At 38.9% G+C, this 21086-nt stretch overlaps 4 protein-coding genes across 5 annotated transcripts; 3 read left to right on the plus strand and 1 right to left on the minus strand.

The window, feature by feature from the left end:
- Positions 1-604: 604 nt before the first annotated feature.
- LOC105159075 (eukaryotic initiation factor 4A-3) lies at positions 605-5235 on the plus strand. Its single transcript, XM_011076054.3, has 8 exons — positions 605-1024; positions 1476-1716; positions 1879-1959; positions 2471-2578; positions 2985-3104; positions 3661-3828; positions 4585-4671; positions 4861-5235. The coding sequence occupies exons 1-8, from the start codon at positions 720-722 to the stop codon at positions 4972-4974; spliced, it is 1224 nt and encodes a 407-aa protein (XP_011074356.1). The 5' UTR covers positions 605-719; the 3' UTR covers positions 4975-5235.
- A 515-nt stretch (positions 5236-5750) lies between these two features.
- LOC105159166 (Nucleotidylyl transferase superfamily protein) lies at positions 5751-10463 on the plus strand. The gene is made up of 11 exons (XM_011076169.3): positions 5751-6170; positions 6273-6458; positions 6879-6930; positions 7048-7113; positions 7771-7857; positions 8429-8521; positions 8910-8990; positions 9077-9148; positions 9452-9520; positions 9651-9761; positions 10146-10463. The coding sequence occupies exons 1-11, from the start codon at positions 5845-5847 to the stop codon at positions 10194-10196; spliced, it is 1194 nt and encodes a 397-aa protein (XP_011074471.2). The 5' UTR covers positions 5751-5844; the 3' UTR covers positions 10197-10463.
- A 79-nt stretch (positions 10464-10542) lies between these two features.
- Positions 10543-12002, minus strand: LOC105155927 (uncharacterized protein At4g15970-like). The gene is made up of 3 exons (XM_020693123.2): positions 11683-12002; positions 11213-11584; positions 10543-11099 (listed from the first exon to the last, which is right to left on the minus strand). Exons 1-3 carry the CDS (start codon positions 11950-11952, stop codon positions 10554-10556), a joined length of 1188 nt encoding a protein of 395 aa, XP_020548782.2. The 5' UTR covers positions 11953-12002; the 3' UTR covers positions 10543-10553.
- Positions 12003-17529: 5527 nt separating this feature from the next.
- Positions 17530-20423, plus strand: LOC105159245 (axoneme-associated protein MST101(2) protein). Of its 2 annotated transcripts, XM_011076339.3 has the most exons (6): positions 17530-17696; positions 18269-18337; positions 18849-18976; positions 19645-19715; positions 19800-19886; positions 19980-20423. In XM_011076339.3, the coding sequence occupies exons 3-6, from the start codon at positions 18868-18870 to the stop codon at positions 20241-20243; spliced, it is 531 nt and encodes a 176-aa protein (XP_011074641.1). In that variant the 5' UTR covers positions 17530-17696; positions 18269-18337; positions 18849-18867; the 3' UTR covers positions 20244-20423. The 2 variants fall into 2 exon arrangements, with proteins under 2 accessions (XP_011074641.1, XP_011074585.1); XM_011076283.3 differs by lacking the exon at positions 18269-18337 and having other exon boundaries at positions 17531-17696.
- Positions 20424-21086: the final 663 nt, after the last annotated feature.

The following is a 21086-nucleotide window of genomic DNA, read 5'->3' on the forward strand; positions in this document are numbered from 1 at the left end:
GGCATTGTTTAAATTTGTGGTAAAGTAGCAACATGCCACAAAATACTTCATAATAAGACAAATAAATCGACGTCGTCACAGGACATGTCATGTCTGTTGGGCTATTGATTATTTCTTATGATGCGGGGACACAGATAAAGCAACATGAGAAATATATCGTTAATATTTGTACAATACAGAAAGTGAGAATATTTTTTTGGCGTCTCACTTAATTTTGGTATGTCGATTTTTATTTTTTTATATTTAATTAATTTTCTTGTTTTTTTTTCAATCTTTTTAACTTTCCAATTTTGATTTTTCTCAACAAACACATCTCCTTTTCTTTTCTCATTTTTTAATTCTTTTTCATTTGTTATACTTTTTGTAATAAATAAAAAAAAAGGATAAAAAAATTATATTCACAAATATATATTTGTAATTGGGCTCCTAAAATTATTATGACCCAGCTTAGGTGGGCCTTTGGCCCATATGGTTTGGCCCACTGACAGAAAAGCCCAAAGAGAAAGAGTGGCGATTTTAGGTGAAAAGAGTAAAATAAAGTAGGCGACAGCATGATAACACGACTTTAAGACAACTATACATACACCTGGACTCTACCCCACAGCTGAAACTAAAATTGGGGGCAAAACCCAAACCTAGGTTATTTGAGCTTTTTCTACGCGTTAGCAATAGCAATTCCCCGGTACTATTCCCTCCGACGCAATTGAGATAAGAGCAGTATGGCGGCGGCGGTGCAGAGAGGAGGCGGGGGCCGGCGGGTGATGGAGGAGGAGGATGGTAAGCTCGTATTTGAGACGTCGAAAGGCGTGGAGCCTATATCGAGCTTCGACGAGATGGGCATAAAGGATGATCTCCTTAGAGGAATATACAACTACGGATTCGAGAAGCCTTCCGCCATTCAGCAGCGTGCGGTTCTTCCGATTATCTCTGGACGTGATGTAATTGCTCAGGCGCAATCTGGTACGGGCAAGACTTCTATGATTGCCCTCGCTGTTTGCCAGATTGTCGACACCAAGTCCTCTGAGTATGATTTTTATGCTTTCCCCCCTTTTATGCAGCATAATTGCGACTCTGGTAACGAACTTCTGTGGTTGTATTTTTTTCCTCCCTTTCTCTCCTGTGAAATTACGTGTGAATTGTGTTTTTCCAGAAGTTGGGATCATGACTTTTAGGTTCAGACGTTATTTTTATGTTTTTCAATGGTGTTTATTTACTTTAAGTGTCTGTGTTTGTTAATAGTTGAAGATACAAATAGTTTCTGGTATTTATGGAATTTATTGGAATTTCAGGTCCTTTTTTTTTTTTTTTCTTAGATAACATAACCATGTTTGTGTGTTAACTTTACCTGAGGTGCATTAGGGTCGATGTAATTGGTGTTTATTTTTGTTAAACCTAAACACTTTCCTCCCATCTTCTGCCCTAACATCTATATCCTTCAAGGATGTTTACGTTATTTCCTTGTTCCTTAAAATTAGGGTCCAAGCCTTGATTCTGTCACCTACAAGAGAGTTGGCTGCCCAAACAGAAAAAGTAATACTGGCAATTGGTGACTATATAAATGTACAAGCTCATGCTTGCATTGGAGGCAAAAGTGTGGGCGAGGATATAAGAAAACTAGAGCATGGAGTTCATGTGGTGTCCGGCACTCCTGGCAGAGTTTGCGACATGATCAAGAGGAGAACTTTACGAACTAGAGCAATCAAATTATTAATTCTGGTGAGTTTCATTTTTTCTCTTATTTGATTACTTGGTATAGCTCGAGCATGACAGTATATGGTGCTTTTTGATGTATTAGTGGGCATCTTATACTGAATTCTTCTGCATACTTAATCAGGTCGTTCTTATTCTTATTATGTACTCTTCCTGGAATTATGTTAGGATGAATCAGATGAAATGCTGAGCAGAGGCTTTAAGGATCAGATATATGACGTTTACAGATATCTTCCACCTGAGCTGCAGGTTCTCTCCCTCTCTTTACCCCCCACTGGGGTTAGAGTCATGAAACTTCTGAAGTTGCTTCCCAGTTCCTACATGGAAAATATATAGAAGTAGTTTGTAAACCTGTCTTATCCAATTCAAACTTCTAACTATAAAATGATATCTATGTAACATAAGGTGCCTGAAATAGGTGTTCAAATATATGAAAGGTGGCAGTTATATAGATGCTGATGAAACATTCTGTGAAGATATGAACATTGAGAACATGGATATACCTGGGAACACATGGACTTAAGCTTTGCTTATATAGCATTTGCAAGCATGTATTCATGGACTTTGCTTGAGATAGTTGTGTGATATTCTGAACATATTTATTATTTTTGTTGTGTATAGTGTAGAACTTTCGACCTATTGGTTGGTGTTTCTCGTGTGCATGTTTCATTAATACAAAGCTTCCTGAAAGGTGGAAAACTTTTAGGGCTTGTATTTTCTCATTCATCAAATTATTGACTTTTGTGTGGTATCACTGTAGGTTGTCCTAATCTCTGCCACCCTTCCAAATGAAATATTGGAGATGACAAGTAAGTTCATGACCGATCCAGTTAGGATCCTTGTAAAGCGTGATGAATTGACACTGGAGGTAGGCTTCTTTTTATTCTTTATTTTTTTAAATGAGTAAATATATTTCAATCTGATTAAGGAAAGAAAATAGGAGGCTATTAAATGGAGGGGCATCTGGATGTGTATATAAGTCTCTTAGCCCTACCCCGTGACATAAACCACTAAAAAACATTCTTATAAGTAGCAGAAACAACAGAAAGTTGCGAGTATCATGCATGATATATCATATATTGCGATTTGGCTTGATGAGATCCCAAATTACCAGTTCTGCTATTTAATGTCTCTATTTCCTTTGTCCTTTCCCGTGGAAATCTCCAAGCACTTTCTTCCGTATGCAAAAATGCCTTAGCTTCCAGATGCCGAATTTGCATCGGAATTCCTGTTCTGGTTCTTGTATTCTGATCTTTTATGTCATATTTTTGCAGGGAATCAAACAATTCTTTGTCGCAGTGGAGAGAGAAGAATGGAAATTTGATACTTTATGTGATTTATATGATACCCTTACCATCACCCAGGCTGTTATCTTCTGTAACACAAAGCGAAAGGTAATTTTTTCCCCTCATTTTAAATTCAGATTTTGTACTATGTAAATGGTAATATGACTAAGTATTCAGTGCCAATCTGCGTTGAACATGCTAAAATATTTCAAATGTTGATTTTAGTGCAAAAGCTGTTTAATTCCCTTGTTTGTTTTCCTAGACTTTCAAAATTTGTGAGGCTCACTATATCTGAAGTTCTATTATTTTGTCGATTTGATAATCCTGCAGTTGTGCTGAAAATTACTTTCTCAAAATAATTGTGAATCATTTTTTTAGAGGGTGTACTTGACAGTTGACAGTAATAACAGAACAAAAGAATGGCTGATAAGGTATTATAAATTCTAGGAAAAGCGAGTTGCCACGCTAAAGAAGTCTTGTATCTAATGGAAGAACGCATGGTAATCCCTGGAATCCGCTACATCAAATACTTGGTGGGGAAAACCAAAGTAACCTATGCAAATAAATACTATGTACTAAGGATAGCTGGGTTCTGGTGCTGAGTAATTGATTCTCTAACCAGTCATGTCCACTCATTTTTATGGTTTTCCTTCATATATGACAGGTCGATTGGTTGACAGCAAAAATGCGCGAGAATAATTTTACTGTCTCATCTATGCACGGAGATATGCCACAGAAGGAACGGGATGCCATTATGGGAGAATTTCGATCTGGGCAGACTAGAGTTCTTATCACAACAGATGTTTGGGCCAGGGGACTGGACGTTCAACAGGTGTCTATCTTCTCTTCTTTTTCTTTTTCCTACTTTGTATTTTCTGTTAGATTCAGAGGAGAGGGAAGAGAGGCAAAGAAATGCTGCGCAAGACACTAGACACCTCACACGCTTATCTAACTTCTTTTACACTGGTGGCCAGTTAAGCAACTATGTTCAATAAAAGATGACAAAGAAATGAAAAGTTGGACATATGAGATAATTATACACTTCTAGACATCTGAAAGTTTTACCCTCTCTTGGGTGATAGTAAGACCTATGGTACGTCATTCTGGACTTCCCCTATCAAAAAGTTTTAGGCCATCAAAGATGATTAACTTGAAACATTGACCATCTGACTTGATTCATTATATGATAACCTGACTAGATCATTCAATTTAAAGACCATTGAGGTAAACATTCAAACCAATTATTTTTGTGGATGAATGATTTCTTGTTTGAGTGGTTTGTCAATCGAAATTGTTCATCAAAAAGTGCTGATATTCCAGAGATTTCGTAGTTTTGAACTGTTGCAGGATTTGTTATTTTCCTTTTTCTCCATTTTTCATCTCGGCCACCACCCTCAGTCCCTCGCTTCCTCCCATTATGAGTTAAATATTATTATACAAATGAAACTAGTAGTGATTTTTTCTGAGCACTTGGTAGTTTTGCAGGATTGGCTTTTTAACTTCCACATGCTGCCATCCATTACTTGTATAAATATTATTATATAAATGGAATGAGTATTGATCTAGTGTCTTTGTTGAGTTTCCATAGGTTTCCTTAGTGATCAATTATGATCTTCCTAACAACCGAGAGCTTTACATTCATCGCATTGGACGGTCCGGGCGTTTTGGGAGAAAGGTATTTTAATAGTCTTTTGAGACACCCTATTCCCTCTATGCAGTACTTATCCTTCAACTGGAACATCTAAAACAAGTTGATAAGGGTGGTGGTGTGATTCTAGGGAATCCTGGTGTTTCAAATTCATAGACAATCATAACTACCCATGCATAGTTTGTTAAATATTAACGTTCTCATGCTGATGTGCAGGGTGTTGCCATAAATTTTGTGAAGAATGATGACATCAAAATCCTCAGAGATATCGAGCAATACTACAGTACACAGATCGATGAAATGCCAATGAATGTGGCTGATTTAATATAGCTTCTGATTCCTGGATATAACAGTTGAACTTTTGCAATCAGTGAAAGCAAATGCTGTATGTAACTGTAGTTGAAGATTTTGGACTGCTGATTAGTTTAGCCCTTTTGTCCCCTTTACGGTGAGAAACAGTTGGTGTAATGCTGGATTGCTGGTGTTTCATTTCAGCGTGGTGTGGTTTTGACTTGACCTGACGGGGTTATTGTACTATATATGAAACTTAATACTTATTGGTGTAATTTGAAGCAACACTTTTGTTGATAACGCTTGTTTTCGGCTTCATTTGTCCATGTTGATAAAGTTTTTTGCTGTAATGAAGTGAAGTCATTGACATGTACTCCATCAAGATCCCAGTAGTTGTGGTCCTCAGATCATATTGCGTGCCCTCTTGTTTGGATTTGGCTGGTTATTACTTTCCCCAGAATCAGCCACTCCAGTTTTCGCATGAAATTATAATGCACAATCAATTTTGCCCCATGTATTTTGTTTCGTGCAAGGAAACTGCATTCTAAACATGACTAGCAATTTTGGTATGTAGAATTCTTGATAAACTAGTTGTGACACGAATTTCTAATGTTTAAAAACTACAATCTAAAATTTAAAGTAAAGTATCACTCCTTGTTTATTTTCAACGGTAGTTTCGATATTACATTAAAAAATATGAATAATTTGTATAAAAAAAATTATAAATTATAGGTGTGAATATAATTATCTTTTTTCTTTTTCTTTGTTAGCTAAAATCAGTTGCCTTATTTGGGGAAAATATTTTATAGAAAACCCGAAAACACCCTTCCGTCCGAAAAACCCTACTGAAGTACCTACCCATCCTCTTCTCCCCCCCTTCCTCTCACCCTCACCCTCAACTCTACAGTAATGGAGAACCAGAAACAAGAAGAAGAGGAGCAAATCGTAACCCCATGGGAGGTAACAGCTGAGAAGGGCGGAAAAATTGACTACGACAAGCTCATCGACAAGTTCGGCTGCCAGCGTCTCGACCAATCCCTCGTCGACCGCGTTGCCCGTCTCACCGCCCGCCCGCCCCACGTTTTTCTTCGCCGTGGCGTCTTCTTCGCGCACCGTGATTTCAATGACGTCCTGGATGCGTACGAGAGGGGAGAAAAGTTTTATCTGTATACGGGCCGAGGCCCATCGTCCGAGGCTTTGCATTTGGGCCATCTGGTGCCCTTTATGTTCACCAAGTAATGGAACTAGTTGACAGTGGGACGACAAGCGTTTTCTGATTGATTTGCGTTATGCTTATCATCATCTTTCGTAATTGTTAAGCGCTTTTTTTATTTTAGGTATCTGCAAGATGCATTCAAAGTGCCGCTTGTGATACAACTTACTGATGATGAGAAATGCATGTGGAAGAATTTGACAGTGGAGGAAAGTCAGAGACTTGCACGTGAAAATGCTAAAGATATAATTGCTTGTGGGTTTGACGTTTCGAGGACATTTATTTTCTCTGATTTTGATTATGTTGGAGGGTGAGCAGTTTTCTTTTCAGTCTCCATCTATCTGGAACCTTAGTTTGTAGTTTGTACTTTGTACTTAGTTGCTTTCTTGTTTATACTGTAATTATTGTGATCTCATGCTACATTATGTGGCCTGTCATCACCAAATTCCTCCAGCTACTTTGTGGTCGTCCCTGTTAGATCTTACCTTGTTATCCATAATGCACAACAAATTACTTCTAGTAAAACTAGTCTTTATTCAATGAATCAGTTTCTTGTTAAATAATTCAATTCAATTGTGATATACTTTTTGATAAATGTTAGAGATGCATATTGCCATTGAATATTACATAGATCCTAGTGTTTCTTTGGTTTTGTATGGTTTGTTCAGTAGAGAAATCTCCTGTTTCATACTATGCTAGCAGTACTTTGACCAAGGAATTTGTTGTGCAGTTCCTTCTACAAGAACATGGTCAAAATTGCAAAGTGCGTCACATATAATAAGGTGATAATGATATGAAATGATTTGATAAACTTCTATTCTTTCTCACTGCTGATGGTTACTGTAACCAACTATCCATAGATTTCAAACCTGGAAATAATGTTTCAAGTATTAGTGCAGGTAGTTGGTATTTTTGGTTTCAGTGGAGAAGATCACATTGGCAAAGTCAGCTTTCCACCTGTGCAGGTATCAATCTGTGCCTCTCATTTGATAAGTTACGATGTTTGAGGATCTGATGTGTAATGTTCCTTATGATAGTGTCCAATAAGCATTTATTACTATTTTTGTTATAATAGTTGTTGCTACTGTAGTTATTATATTATATATTTGCTTTACTGCATGGTGCCTTAATTGTTTTTTCTGTGTTTTTTAAATTTGATCTGGTTAGATAAACAAGAAATATCTGAGATGCACCTGGGAACAACAGAAGAGCAAAGAAAATAATTGTCAAGAACAACTTTCGTAATTGTATGATTTATGCAAATGTAGAGGCTTTCTTTTGCCATTCGTTCCAATTGGTCAGAGAGTATGTGCAGGAGCCACTAGTATGTTGCTTCTGTCTTTGGTAGCTGTCCTGGTACCTGCTATCCTGACAACTGTGGAACATGTTGTTTTGATAGGAACATCCTGGATCATGATCAAATTGCCTGTTGTAGTCTTTGCTGCAAAGTTACTGTTGACCTTTTGTTATGTAATGCCACTGAGTCTACAAGATAACCTGAAAAATAGGCATACATATGTGATTTTGTGTGCTGCTTAGAGAATATAATTTTCTACTTTGGTTTACTTTCATTCTTCTCTTTATGCATGGTACTAACCTTTTGGTGATTGCCGTGGTTTTAGGCAGCTCCATCGTTTCCCAGTTCTTTTCCACATCTATTCTCTGGTAAAGATAGTCTGCGATGCCTGATTCCTTGTGCAATTGACCAGGTTTTTTCTTCTTCCTCCCAGATGCATTCAGTAGTTCTTGTTATACTTGTTAATGCAATAGTTGCCTCAATAGTAATATAATTTTATCTAAGTGGACACCATAAGAAAACGTGAATCAAATGAAGCAGTTCAGCTAAGGTTATCCTGTGACCATTGTGATAGTTCGAGCATTATGTTTTGAATATTATACAGGTGAGTTGCTTACGCTGTCATCATATTTCACAATACGCTAAGAGAAGTTGACGCTGTTATTTGCACATGTTGCATAAGTTCTGTCACCAACAAGCTGGTGTATAAGTGAACCATGTTCTCTATTTATTTGTTTATGAAGTCTGATCCATATGATTCAGTAATGTAAGACCTTTTAGGACAAAGCTGCCAGGCCTTAGGCCTTAAGCATTTTCTTTTTGCTTCATATCCTTAAGATGCTTGTACTTATTTTACTAAAAGAAGTACCAACTCTAGGCTAGTAACTAGTAGAAATTCTAGCGCATATGAAAAATATTCTTGTTTTTCTGTACTTGATATTTCTATCGATTCTTGCGTTTTAAGTCTGATGAGTTTATTTCAGGATCCTTACTTCCGAATGACAAGAGATGTTGCTCCACGAATAGGTTATCACAAGCCTGCTTTGATCGAATCATCATTCTTTCCTGCCCTTCAGGTTTCTATTTGATTTTCTTACAGACAAAATATGCCAACTTAAGAGTTGAGAACAATTTTCCTTTTTTGTTTGTTATTACTGCTGGTGTGGTCATGCATTTCATATGACATAACTTAGTTATCTCGAGGGAGAAGCTTCAAAACCAAGATTAATATACATAGCTTCAGCACCTAAAATATATTTATTTCTCTGCAACAGTTTAGTTTATATTGTTTAATGTGAAAGTAGGACGAGATAGTGTGTACTCTATCTCAAGTTTCATGACTGTACTATTTGTTGTTTGAAACTCACCCACATATACTATCTTCACTAATCTGAAGAATTCTCGGCAAGATTAACTTGGCCATTCATTTTGTGTGACTTCTAGTTTTGTGAATCATATCTGCAGGGCGAGACGGGAAAAATGTCTGCCAGTGATCCAAATTCTGCTATATATGTGACTGATTCTGCTAAGGATATAAAAAACAAGGTTTTACTTGAGAATATTCTTCATCAATTTCCTTTATACTCATCCATTTCTTATTCACTCTTTTCTGATGATAATATTTGGTATAGGTAAACAGATATGCTTTCTCCGGTGGACAAGATTCAATAGAGAATCACAGGAAGTATGGAGCAAACCTTGAGGTATTGGCAATTTCATCTTTCTGCCTTGGTAATTTTAATTTGCAGATATAAACTATTCCCTCTGCGTTGAATGTTTTTATTATAGATCTGGCAGATTAAGATGTTAGAAAGTGGTTATCTGTAAACCTTCAATGAACACCTCTAAAAAAATAGATCATTTAATTTCATTAGAAGCACAGCTGCTGAAATGTTGAATTCTGCCCATTTTGGATCAGAACCACCCATTTATCCCCTTCAATGCTTTGCACTCTTTCATGGATTTGGACTGATTCCTCTCTCCACCCTTTCTTGATAACTGTTCAGGTAGATATACCTATTAAATATCTTGGCTTTTTCTTGGAGGATGATGCTGAACTTGAACACATCAGAACAGTAAGTACTGTTGTTTCCTATTTGTTCTTTTGGGGGGGGGGGGGGGTGCATGCCTTTTTATTTGTGGCTAAATCAAATTCATATGTTTCCATACACGATCACTGAAATGCTATATTTCTTGATCAAACAGGAATACGGTGCAGGTCGTATGCTAACAGGTGAAGTGAAGAAGCGTCTTATCGAAGTTTTAACTGAACTGGTTGAAAGACACCGCAGGGCTAGAGCTGCTGTGACTGATGAGGTAAAGTCATTAATTCCTTTGTTTCAGATGTTTCTGTTGTAACAAATGCTGGAAGGTCTATCCCAAATTTATATCGGGCATGTTAATCTTTTCTCCTAAACTTTTCTGCTAAGGATAATAACCTCATCTAAAATTCATGCAGAAACTTTCTTTCTTCTTTTGCTGGGTATTGTTAGTAGACTTTTGCGTAGTAACTGTAAAATTTCTGCACTATAGTTCTTAATGCAGTATTTGCTGCCAAAGGACAAAGAGAGCTTAAGAGATGGATGTGTGATTCTCAAGCCTATTTTTACCAAAAGTCCTAACTGGATAATTATAAGATTATTAGATTGTGATGCAATTGTTGGGTGACAACTCACTTGACATTCCTTTGTATTCCTGCAGATGGTCGATGCATTTATGGCAGTACGTCCACTCCCTAATATGTTCCGCTAGACTGCCATTGGAGATGTCAATTTCCATGTAACATTTTCCTTTCTTCACACACCCATTTGTCGAGATTTTTAGCTCTGGCAGAGTAGGAGCTCAAAGAGAAACAAAGTAGTTTTTCTGCCATTTTCATACATGGTATAGATTTTAACAATCGTTGTTACAGAGCACCATAAACAAAACTAATGGTGATTGTTGTGATTCATACCTTCCCTGATTAGATATATCGAACGATCTGCTTTTTCTTAGAATGAAGTATGTATACTTGGTGAACTCTTCTTTATCTTTGCCTTCGTTTCCATCGATTTCCCATTGAACTTTCAGTTGTACACATATAGGTAAAATACAGTTCAAGATGCAATACTAATTTACATTGAAAGATCTGAAAGGTGCAATTCTTCGGTTCTTGGAATTTTTCATACCACACCTCCATGGAGCAGTCCACTTCCCGTTACTCAAATTCTTTCGACCCGTAACAGCCATTAATCCCATATAGCTCTTCCAATCCTCAATCACCATTTTAATATCATGGATCTTGTTTTCCAATCCGATACAGCAATTTGCATGCATTGTGACCACCAGATCAAGATCCTTGCTGGGTTGACAGAACCCACCAAAATAAGCAGTGTCCAAGAACCGGATCTCCAACCCGATTTCCACGATAAAAGGGTTGAACTTTATCCTGTTAAACACATCTTGATCATGTATTCCAGGGAAATAGTCCTTTCCATTGTACCAGAACTTGTAGAACTGGATGGTCCGATTGTTTGATTTGACATAGGTGAAGCCTCCATTTGGCAAGTTGCGCAAATCTGTCGAGTCATACTTGTATGTATCGCAAGCGATTTGGAAGTCGCCATCCGGGTAGAATCTTGGAAATGGATCCCTCAGCCACATTATATCAGCATCCTGGAAATCAATGACTTCAAATCATTGTTGGCAGGTATATATATAGTATTGGAAATGTGGGACAATCGTGCAAATATTTAGGATAAATTTAGGTGAAAAAAAGATTGACTTACCGAAAAAATAAAATTATATCCCATATCAAGAACAGACCGCAGAAAATCAATCCGTCTCCACATCATCTTCAAATAATCGGCACTCATGAAGAATGCCTGGGCGGAGAAGTCGACTCCGGCCGTGGTGAGGGCAAAACAGTGAGGATGTACGTCCAAGCAACGAGAGTAGGCCTTTTGGTCCAAAGCCACAACAACCAGATGTTTCAAAAGACTTTGTGTTTGATTCCCAATTCTGAAGCTCTCCATGAAAAGATCAAATATGGAGTTTGGTTCTGTCCATGCTGCATTTACTGTAGTTATGATGACAGTCTTATGATCCTTCATCACTGCCCTTTTCAACGTTCTTTTCAACTTATTCTCCTCGTCAATCCCCTGGTTGAAGGCAAAATAGAAAAAGAAATAAAACTCGACCGTAACAGTAAAGTTTAAACTGTTAGAAAAGAATTACAAAGTCGAAAGAAAACAGTTACATAAACATCTTTAGATCTCAACTGGTGGGAGGAGGATGGAGCGCGCCGTTGCATTGTGGTGGAAGATGGCGGAGATGGATTTCCTTGTTGTTTTGAGTCTTTGAGGGGTGAGGATGAGTAAGATGTCTGCATGAGCTGAGTGTGATAACCGGACTGATACAGAGCAAAACGTGTCAGGCCGACCAGCGCTACTAGTATTGTGATTTTGACAACAACACGGTGGTGGCGGCGGTGTTGGTGGTTGCCGTGGCCTCCACCTCTATAATCCATCTTCTTTTTCTTGTATATTTGTGGTGGTCAATAACAGTAGATGTAAGCAACCTTGCCTACTTGTATTTCTCACTTGTTCCTCTACTAGGAAAAACACAAGGGAGGTTTATATTCCGAATCGAGTTTAATCGGATTTAAACCAAATAAGTATAATACATTTATACTGTGATTGATGTATAATTAAAAAAAAATAATCATGACAAATACGTTCTATAATTAATTCAATAGGGTCAAATTTAATTTAGGTAAGTAGTTTTAAAAAAAGTGAAATTTGTGGTGTAGGTGGAATTATATATGGCAACTAACTAATATCTGCATTTTAGAATTCCAAATCAATTAATATGTTCATCCACCAAAATTAAATCATTATAAATGACTAATAAACATTGTATTTGTCCTTTTCCATTTAAAGAAATATACCAGTATTTATGAGAGTTTTCAAGAAAATATTTGTCTAAAAAAATACTCCGATTTCTGTTAAGTTGTGAAGATTGATTTGAAGAAGAAAAGGATAACCTGATTCAACTTAGAATTCCCAAGTTGAGTTGGAAAAAGGATAAGTCATGGCTATATATACTACTCTTATTAGCATTGTTTCATAGAGCAAAGTAGAATAGAGTAGAGAGAAAAGAAAGAGTTGAGACGAGGGTGAGTGTTGTCTTTCACGTGTGGTGAAGACTTGCATACAAGTGTGTGTGTGTTGTACTCCTCAATTTTCCTCCTCTTTGAGTGTTTTCTCCTGGCTTGGTATCGCCCCCAGACGTAGGATTTATATCCAAACTGGGTTAACAAATTCGTGTGTCTTTTATCGCCTTCATATTCCACCTGTTATCCATCTTAACCCGATCCATTTCCTAACAACTGGTATCAAGAGCCTGGTTCAAGGAGTTAAGATGGAGGGAAAGTTTCCAGTCGAACGGTTCAATGGTTCCGACTTTGGGTTTTGGCGTATGCAGATGGAGGCCTACCTGTACGGGAAGGACCTGTACGAACCACTTGCAGAGAAGTCCGAGAAGACGAGTGATGAAGAATGGAAGGTGCTCGATCGAAAGGCGATGAGCGCAATAATCCTGTCGCTCTCTCGGAATGTCGCCTATCATGTGAAGGGAGCAAAGAGCACGAAGGAAGTTCTACAGACTCTTGCCGATATGTACGAGAAACCCTCAGCAATGAACAAGGTTATGCTGATGAAAAAACTATTCAGGTTGCAGATGGAGGAGAGGAAGTCGGTGGCCGATCACCTCAATGACTTCAACCAACTCACGACACAGCTGGCGTCTGTGGATATCGTGTTTGACGATGAGGTAAAAGCGTTAATTTTGCTTTCATCTTTACCTGACAGTTGGGATGTGGTTGTTACTTCAGTGAGCACTTCGTCTGGGAAGGAAAAGATGAAGTTCGACAACATCAGAGACATGATGTTGAACGAGGAAACCCGTAGAAAGCAAACGGGTGGATCATCTGGCTCTGCACTACATACAGAGTCCAGAGGGAGACCTGACACACGGGGTAAATACCGTGGAAGGTCAAGGTCAAGGTCCAGGGGGAAGAACAAGGGCAAGAAGGAGATGGTGTGCTGGAACTGCGAGAAGCCCGGACACATGAAAAGCGAATGTCGGGCGCCAAAGAAGGAAAAGGAGGGCCGGACAGCGAATGCCGCGACGGAGGAGATCACGGATGCACTCTTGTTGAGTGTGAGCAGTTCTTCCGATGATTGGGTTGTGGATTCAGGGGCCTCATTCCACTCATGCAGCAACAAAGACATCATGGAGCCATACACCTCAGGTGATTTTGGCTTAGTTTATCTTGCAGATAACAAACCCCTCAAGATTGTAGGAAAGGGAGATGTGCGGATCAAATCAACGAATGGGTCATGCTGGACCCTACATGATGTGAGACACATACCAGGACTGAAAAGGAACTTGATCTCAGTCGGACAGCTGGATAGTGATGGATTCCACACGACGTTTGGAGACGCGAAGTGGAAGATCAGTCGGGGAGCAATGACTTTGGCTCGAGGACTAAAGTCGGGAACGCTCTACATGGCGGGAGGATCCAGTTCAAACATCCCCTTTGCAGGAACTGTATCGCAGGCTAACCTGTGGCACAATCGCTTGGGCCACATGAGCGAGAAAGGAATGAACGTGCTGAAGTCGAAAGGACGGTTGCCCGAGTTAAAATCGGTGGAGGTGGGTCATTGTGAACACTGCGTGTTCGGAAAGCAGAAGCGGGTGAGCTTCTTGACCACAGGAAGAACTCCGAGGAAAGAAAAGTTGGAGCTTGTTCACACTGATTTGTGGGGACCAGCACCAGTGTCATCTCTTGGTGGATCAACGTACTACATGACATTCGTCGATGACTCCACTAGAAAGGTATGGGTGTATTTCTTAAAAAGAAAATCTGATGCCTTTGATACATTCAGGAGATGGAGGGCACTAGTAGAAAATGAGACAGGTCTACAAGTGAAATGTCTCAGATCGGATAACGGTGGCGAGTACAACAGTGAAGGTATCAAGAATTACTGCGCCGACCATGGAATCCGAATGCAGAAAACAATCCCGGGGACACCTCAGCAAAATGGCGTTGCTGAGAGGATGAACAGAACACTGAATGAGCGTGCGAGATGCATGCGATTGAAGAGCGGACTACCAAAGATGTTTTGGGCAGATGCAGTCAACACGGCTGCTTTCTTGATCAATCGAGGGCCTTCTGTCCCGTTGAACAACAGGATACCAGAAGAGGTATGGAGTGGTAAGAAAGTGGATCTTTCTTTCTTACGTACGTTTGGTTGTTCAGCCTATATTTTGAACGATGATCGGACTAAGCTGGATGCTAAGTCGATTAAATGTACATTCATTGGGTATGGGACTGACGAATTTGGGTATAGATTCTGGGATGATCAAAACCGGAAAATAATTCGTAGCAGGAATGTTATATTCAATGAGGATGTAATGTACAACGACAGGAAGGTAAGCCCGGACGATGACAAGAAGGAAAGGGAATTTGTTGATCTCGATATTTCAAATTCCGGGATCATGAGACCAGCAGATACGGATTCAGTGGGAGTTCAGACGGACGAAACCGAACAAACGGAGATAGAGCCAGAACCAGTATCGGAGGAACCGATTACTGAAAGCAGCACACCCTTGGCACTAGGTCGAGAACCGAGGCTGAGAAGGGCCCCAGATAGGTACTCCCCCTCTCTTTATTACTTGCTTTTGTCTGATTGTGGAGAACCCGAATGTTACGCAGAGGCAGTCAATGATGTCCACAAGAGCAAGTGGGAGCTTGCGATGAACGACGAGATGAACTCGTTGAAGAAAAACAACACATGGGAATTGTGTCAGCTCCCAAAAGGAAAGAAGGCCCTACAGAACAGATGGGTCTATCGGGTTAAGGAAGAATCAGACGGGAAGAAGCGGTACAAGGCAAGACTCGTAGTAAAGGGATTCCAACAAAGATACGGTATTGACTTTACTGATGTTTTTACACCTGTTGTCAAGTTAACTACTATTCGTCTTGTGTTGAGCATGGTAGCGGCAGAGAACTTGGAGTTACAACAGATGGATGTAAAGACAGCCTTCCTACACGGGGATCTTGAGGAGGAGATATACATGGTACAACCAGAGGGGTATAATGGAGATGATCAGCAGGTGTGTCGCCTGAAGAAAAGCCTGTATGGATTGAAACAGGCTCCGCGGCAGTGGTACAGGAAGTTTGACAACTTCATGCTAGAGATAGGTTTCTCTAGATGCAATGCTGATCATTGCTGCTACGTGAAGAGGTTCGATGAGTTTTTTATCATTCTACTCCTGTATGTTGATGACATGTTGATAGCAGGATCAAATGTCAAGGAGATCAATAGGCTCAAGGATCAGTTATCGAGGAAGTTTGACATGAAAGATCTTGGCGAAGCAAGACAGATATTGGGCATGAAAATCACAAGGAACAAAGGTATTGGTAAATTATGGTTATCTCAATCTGATTATATTGAGAAGGTATTATGCAGATTCAAGATGGAAAATGCAAAACCGGTTGGAACGCCATTGGGAAATCAGTTCAAACTATCCAACAGTGATTCGCCCCAGACTGACTCCGAACGTGCAAAGATGAGAGTCACACCGTATGCCTCAGCAATTGGGAGCCTGATGTATGCTATGATCTGTACTCGACCGGATATAGCACATGCAGTGGGAGTAGTTAGCCGTTTTATGAGCAATCCAGGAGTGATGCACTGGGAAGCTGTGAAATGGATTCTTAGGTACCTAAGGGGTACTAAGGACCGAGCATTGGTGTTTGGTAAGGGCAAGCTTACCTTGTTTGGGTTTGTTGACGCTGATTTTGCAGGGAGTGACTATGACAAAAGGAGGAGCACTACAGGGTACGTGTTCACATATGGCGGTACAGCCGTATCCTGGGTCTCAAAGTTGCAGAAGGTTGTCACACTGTCCACGACGGAAGCTGAGTACGTGGCAGTTACTGAGGCAGCTAAGGAGCTCATTTGGCTGCAACACTTGTTGGGTGAATTAGGGAAACCTCAGGCAGATGTGATTCTTCATAGCGATAGCCAGAGTGCGATCCATCTGGCAAAGAATCCCGCGTTCCATTCGCGGACAAAGCACATCGAGATCAAGTACCATTTCATCCGACAACTTCTGGAGAAGAAGGCACTGCAGCTGGAGAAGATCCAAGGAGAAAAGAATCCTGCGGACATGCTGACCAAGGCGGTTGCGATGGAGAAGTTGAAGCTGTGTACGGCTTCGACTGGCCTTGATGACTAGAGTGGACAAACCCGGCGGTACCAAGAAAGAAGTGGAGAAAAGCTAATCAATCTTCAAGTGGGAGATTGTTAAGTTGTGAAGATTGATTTGAAGAAGAAAAGGATAACCTGATTCAACTTAGAATTCCCAAGTTGAGTTGGAAAAAGGATAAGTCATGGCTATATATACTACTCTTATTAGCATTGTTTCATAGAGCAAAGTAGAATAGAGTAGAGAGAAAAGAAAGAGTTGAGACGAGGGTGAGTGTTGTCTTTCACGTGTGGTGAAGACTTGCATACAAGTGTGTGTGTGTTGTACTCCTCAATTTTCCTCCTCTTTGAGTGTTTTCTCCTGGCTTGGTATCGCCCCCAGACGTAGGATTTATATCCAAACTGGGTTAACAAATTCGTGTGTCTTTTATCGCCTTCATATTCCACCTGTTATCCATCTTAACCCGATCCATTTCCTAACAATTTCTGCTTTTGAAATTAATTTTAATTCAATTTACTATTTTTACTTCATTTTTAAAACTATGTTGATATTGCATTTTTTTTTCAAATAATTTTAACCATAATTAAATTTACACTTTCACATATTTAATATTTTAGATTAAATTCTATATTTTGTTTGCTATATTATCTAATTATATTATTCCTATAACATTAAATAGCTATTATATGTTTTTAATATACAAACACTAGTGAAGTTTAATTTCCGATTTTTTTTATAAATATTAATTTTTGAAGAGCAAAAAATTTCTCAAACAGTGTATCAGTGTCTTAATGGTTTGGTATGTTATTTCCTTAAAAGACGTGTGCTGTTTAAAATATTTTAATTTCATGTGCTAAGGGACGGGATCTCTGAACCCTTCCTTCCCTCAAGGCTAAAACCCAAACCAGCACAGGCGGCACCACTCACCCGATTATAATTCTCACTAAATCCTAAAAGAATTGGAGAAGATTCTAGTTTTGGAAGCCGCTCGAGGTAATTTACGCTCCAGCTACTTTGGTTGAATTAGAAATTTAGGGAATTTAGTGGTTTGTTGGTTGCTGTCAAATCTGGGTTCTTAATTCCTTTTCATTATCATCATATTTTGTTGTGGGTTTTTTATGCAGAGTTGAGAATTTACTCTATATCGTTAAGTCTGTGGATTTTGTTTAATCTTTAGATAAAAGGTGTGTTTCTGTTGTTAATTCCTGTTAAATTGTGCATGTGAAAGCGAAGGTTATGTGATTGGAATGGTTTTGCTTCCGAGAAGAAATCAGTGGGTCGTTTCACAAACCCTTTCTTTTGGTCATTTTTAATGCTTATCATGGTAGTATGCAAGGAAATCATATATTTTTCTGTGTCCTAAGAATGAAAAAGAATGATTTAGAGAACGGAAATTAAAATCTTGTAGCAAGACAAGTGTTTGTTGAGCGAGAGTCAGAATGAAGCTCACTAGAGCATTTTGCTTATGAAAATTGGTCTGTTCAGTTATTTTTCTGAGATCAATTTGGTTATTGACATTAAGGAAATTGAAGTTGCTTTCTTTTTCTGTTGCCTGTGTCGTTCAGTACCTGCTGGGGTGGTGGTTGGGCTTGGAGACCACTAGACGCCACAGCTGAGTAAAGCTGGAAAGAGAGGTAGGATGGGCAGCTGTAACATTGGTTTAAATCATAAACATATATTATATGGAGTGAGCAGCCATAAGGCTGCATCTGAGATCTGTGCAGAAGAGGTGTAAGTCGGCCTTACAAGCAAGTCTATGTGTTATTGGCATCTGCCATATAAGTGATATTCAGTTAAAGAGAGGAAGGAATCCATGGACCAAATACATCTGTCCTGTAGGATTTTCTAGATCACCTAAAGAGCCTCTTCAACATCCAAGGGTTTTAAACTACTTGTGAAGTTTGATACTCTTACAAAAATATAAGAGGATTTTATGATTTTGTGGTTCTTTTTTTATTTAAGTTATTTCTTGGAATCTCTTTATTCCAATCTCCTTAACATATGCTATTTTTTTTATATAAGATGACATTACTAATCTGTTATGGGTGAGACTTGTTCTTGGTAGTATCGCACACTTATTATTCCAGATTATCTCTCATACTGTTGCACATAAAAACTGATGCTGGTTCATAATTTCTTTTGCAGCTGAGAAGAAAGGTTAGAAATGCCTATGAAGAAGAAAGAAGCCAAAGGAGGATCATCAGCCCCTGATGTGGCTCCTGAGGAACCAAAAATGGACATCAAGTCCATCCTGAAAGATATTGAGTTTCTAGGTAACATGAGTCTCATGAAACTAACGATCATCCACTTATCAAATATTTGGTATTAAGCATGCAAACTAACCAGTGATTTGATCTGGGAAATAACATTTGCAACAACCAAGTGAGCATAGATTTTCTGACAAGCAATTGAAATCAAAGTCTGAAATATGTCTACAAGAATGGCAAGGAAAGAGCTCTAATATTATTTGATTGGTTGAGATAGTAGTCGAAGTTTTCTATTCGGGTGATGGTAATAGAAATTGCTTTCTGCAGCAATGTAGATTCTGAAAAGTTTTAAGTTCCTGACAGGAATCTTATGCTATCATATTGTGTAGTTGAACTGGGTAATTCTGAAGCATACAACTATAGTGCTAAGTTTAGGACCAAGCAATGCAGAGCACAAGCTTTTTATCATCTGTACTGATTGCAAACTGAGTCGTTCTCCCATTTTTAGTAAAAGGCTCAAAGAATACATCATCGTGGTAACATGATTCCAAAAGGAAAAGGTCTACGTTATGCCTATTACCTTCATCTTGAACCGGTAATCTTTGATTTGTTTCACTCCACCGCTGGAATTGCAACCTTTGCCTAACTATGGTGACTTTTTGTTCGCAAAGAATGCATTGTTGATACAGATATCTATACATTCTGGAGTATGGTTTAATTTTAATGTAAATCAGGGTCCTCGCATATGACATGGAAAGAGAAAAAGGACTTAGAGAACAGGAAGGTAGTTTCACTTGGCGGAAAGGTGAAAACATATGTCCTTCGTGTTGTTGCAACACATGTTAAGCTCCAGAGTGCCATATATAACTGTATGTTTTCTCGATGACAGCCTCCAAAGAAGCAGAGGCTACCTCTTAGTGTAGCACGAGTTACCATGAAGAAACAGAAGGAAAGAGACGAAAAATTGCTTCAAGAGGTTATTAACATTCTTCACTTTGTCATTTGTTTGTCTTCCTGCGATGTTGAATATTCTTAAGCAAATTATGTATTAATAATTGGTCCTTTTCAGAGAGCAATACTTGGAAGGTTTGGAGCCTATAGTAGCAGTGGTGCTAAAAAGGTAGCACAGAGGCGCCGGCCTGAGGACAGAGTTCTTAGGGCAACCGAAGGTAATTTCAGAAATGGTGTCCTCGATGTGAAACATCTATTACAACCCTCTGCCCCTCGAAGTGCTGATGACAATGGTAGGTATGCCATCAGTAAAGGGAAGAAAAAGAAAGGTGGTAAAAAAGGTCATGGTAAGGGAAAGGGTGGTGGTAGGAAGCGCCACTAGATATATGTGAAATCTACCTAGGAGGAGAAATCTTCTTCCATACTTATTCCCCTGTTTCCATGCTTTTGCTGATCAACCAAGGCATAGATTACCATATTTAGTTTCAATTGACATTTTCTCCTATACAGAAATTCTTGTTGGATCTGAAAACTAGTAGAAATATCATGCTTTATTTGGCAATGTTATTCTTCTATTCAACCATGGAAGGGGGATAGTATGCAGGTCTCAGGGCACAGAACTGCTGTCCCCCTTATATTGTTTTGTGTTCTCTGCGGAAGCAACTACATTTTGGGCATTATATAGCAGCAAGGTCCTGTGGTAAAAGTACGAAATGTCTGCACAGGAGTATATATTTATTTCTCATCTTTGGTTCCAAATTTTGCAGCCTATCCACAATCAGAATGGGCATAGATTCATTTATGATATTAGAGGTGATTTAGCACCTCGCAGTAGGCCAGTCAATGGGTGGATGTCATACAATTAGGGTTCATACTCAATAAGTATGCATAATAATTCTTTGTACATCAAGTGACGTGTCCATAACTAAAAGAAGTTGTGATCAATGACATATACCACGTTCTTTCACCACGTTTTTAAGCACAATGTATGGTGGAGTCGATCCCATGTTACTACCGCTTCCCATCATTCCTCGTCCCCCATTCTCAATTCTCAGTTCTTTAGTGACGACAACTAATTATGAACTATGGGAAATGAATTTTGCACAATGCTGGAAAGAAAGGTTTAATTGAACTAAAAAGAACTGGGTATCTTACAAATTAAGTTGAACTTAATAAACATAATAGACATTTGATTTTCAAGAAAATCAAAATTCTTTTAACGTAT

Source organism: Sesamum indicum, linkage group LG1, assembly GCF_026168435.1.
Source record: "Sesamum indicum cultivar Baizhima isolate 11 linkage group LG1, ASM2616843v1, whole genome shotgun sequence".
NCBI lineage: Eukaryota > Viridiplantae > Streptophyta > Magnoliopsida > Lamiales > Pedaliaceae > Sesamum > Sesamum indicum.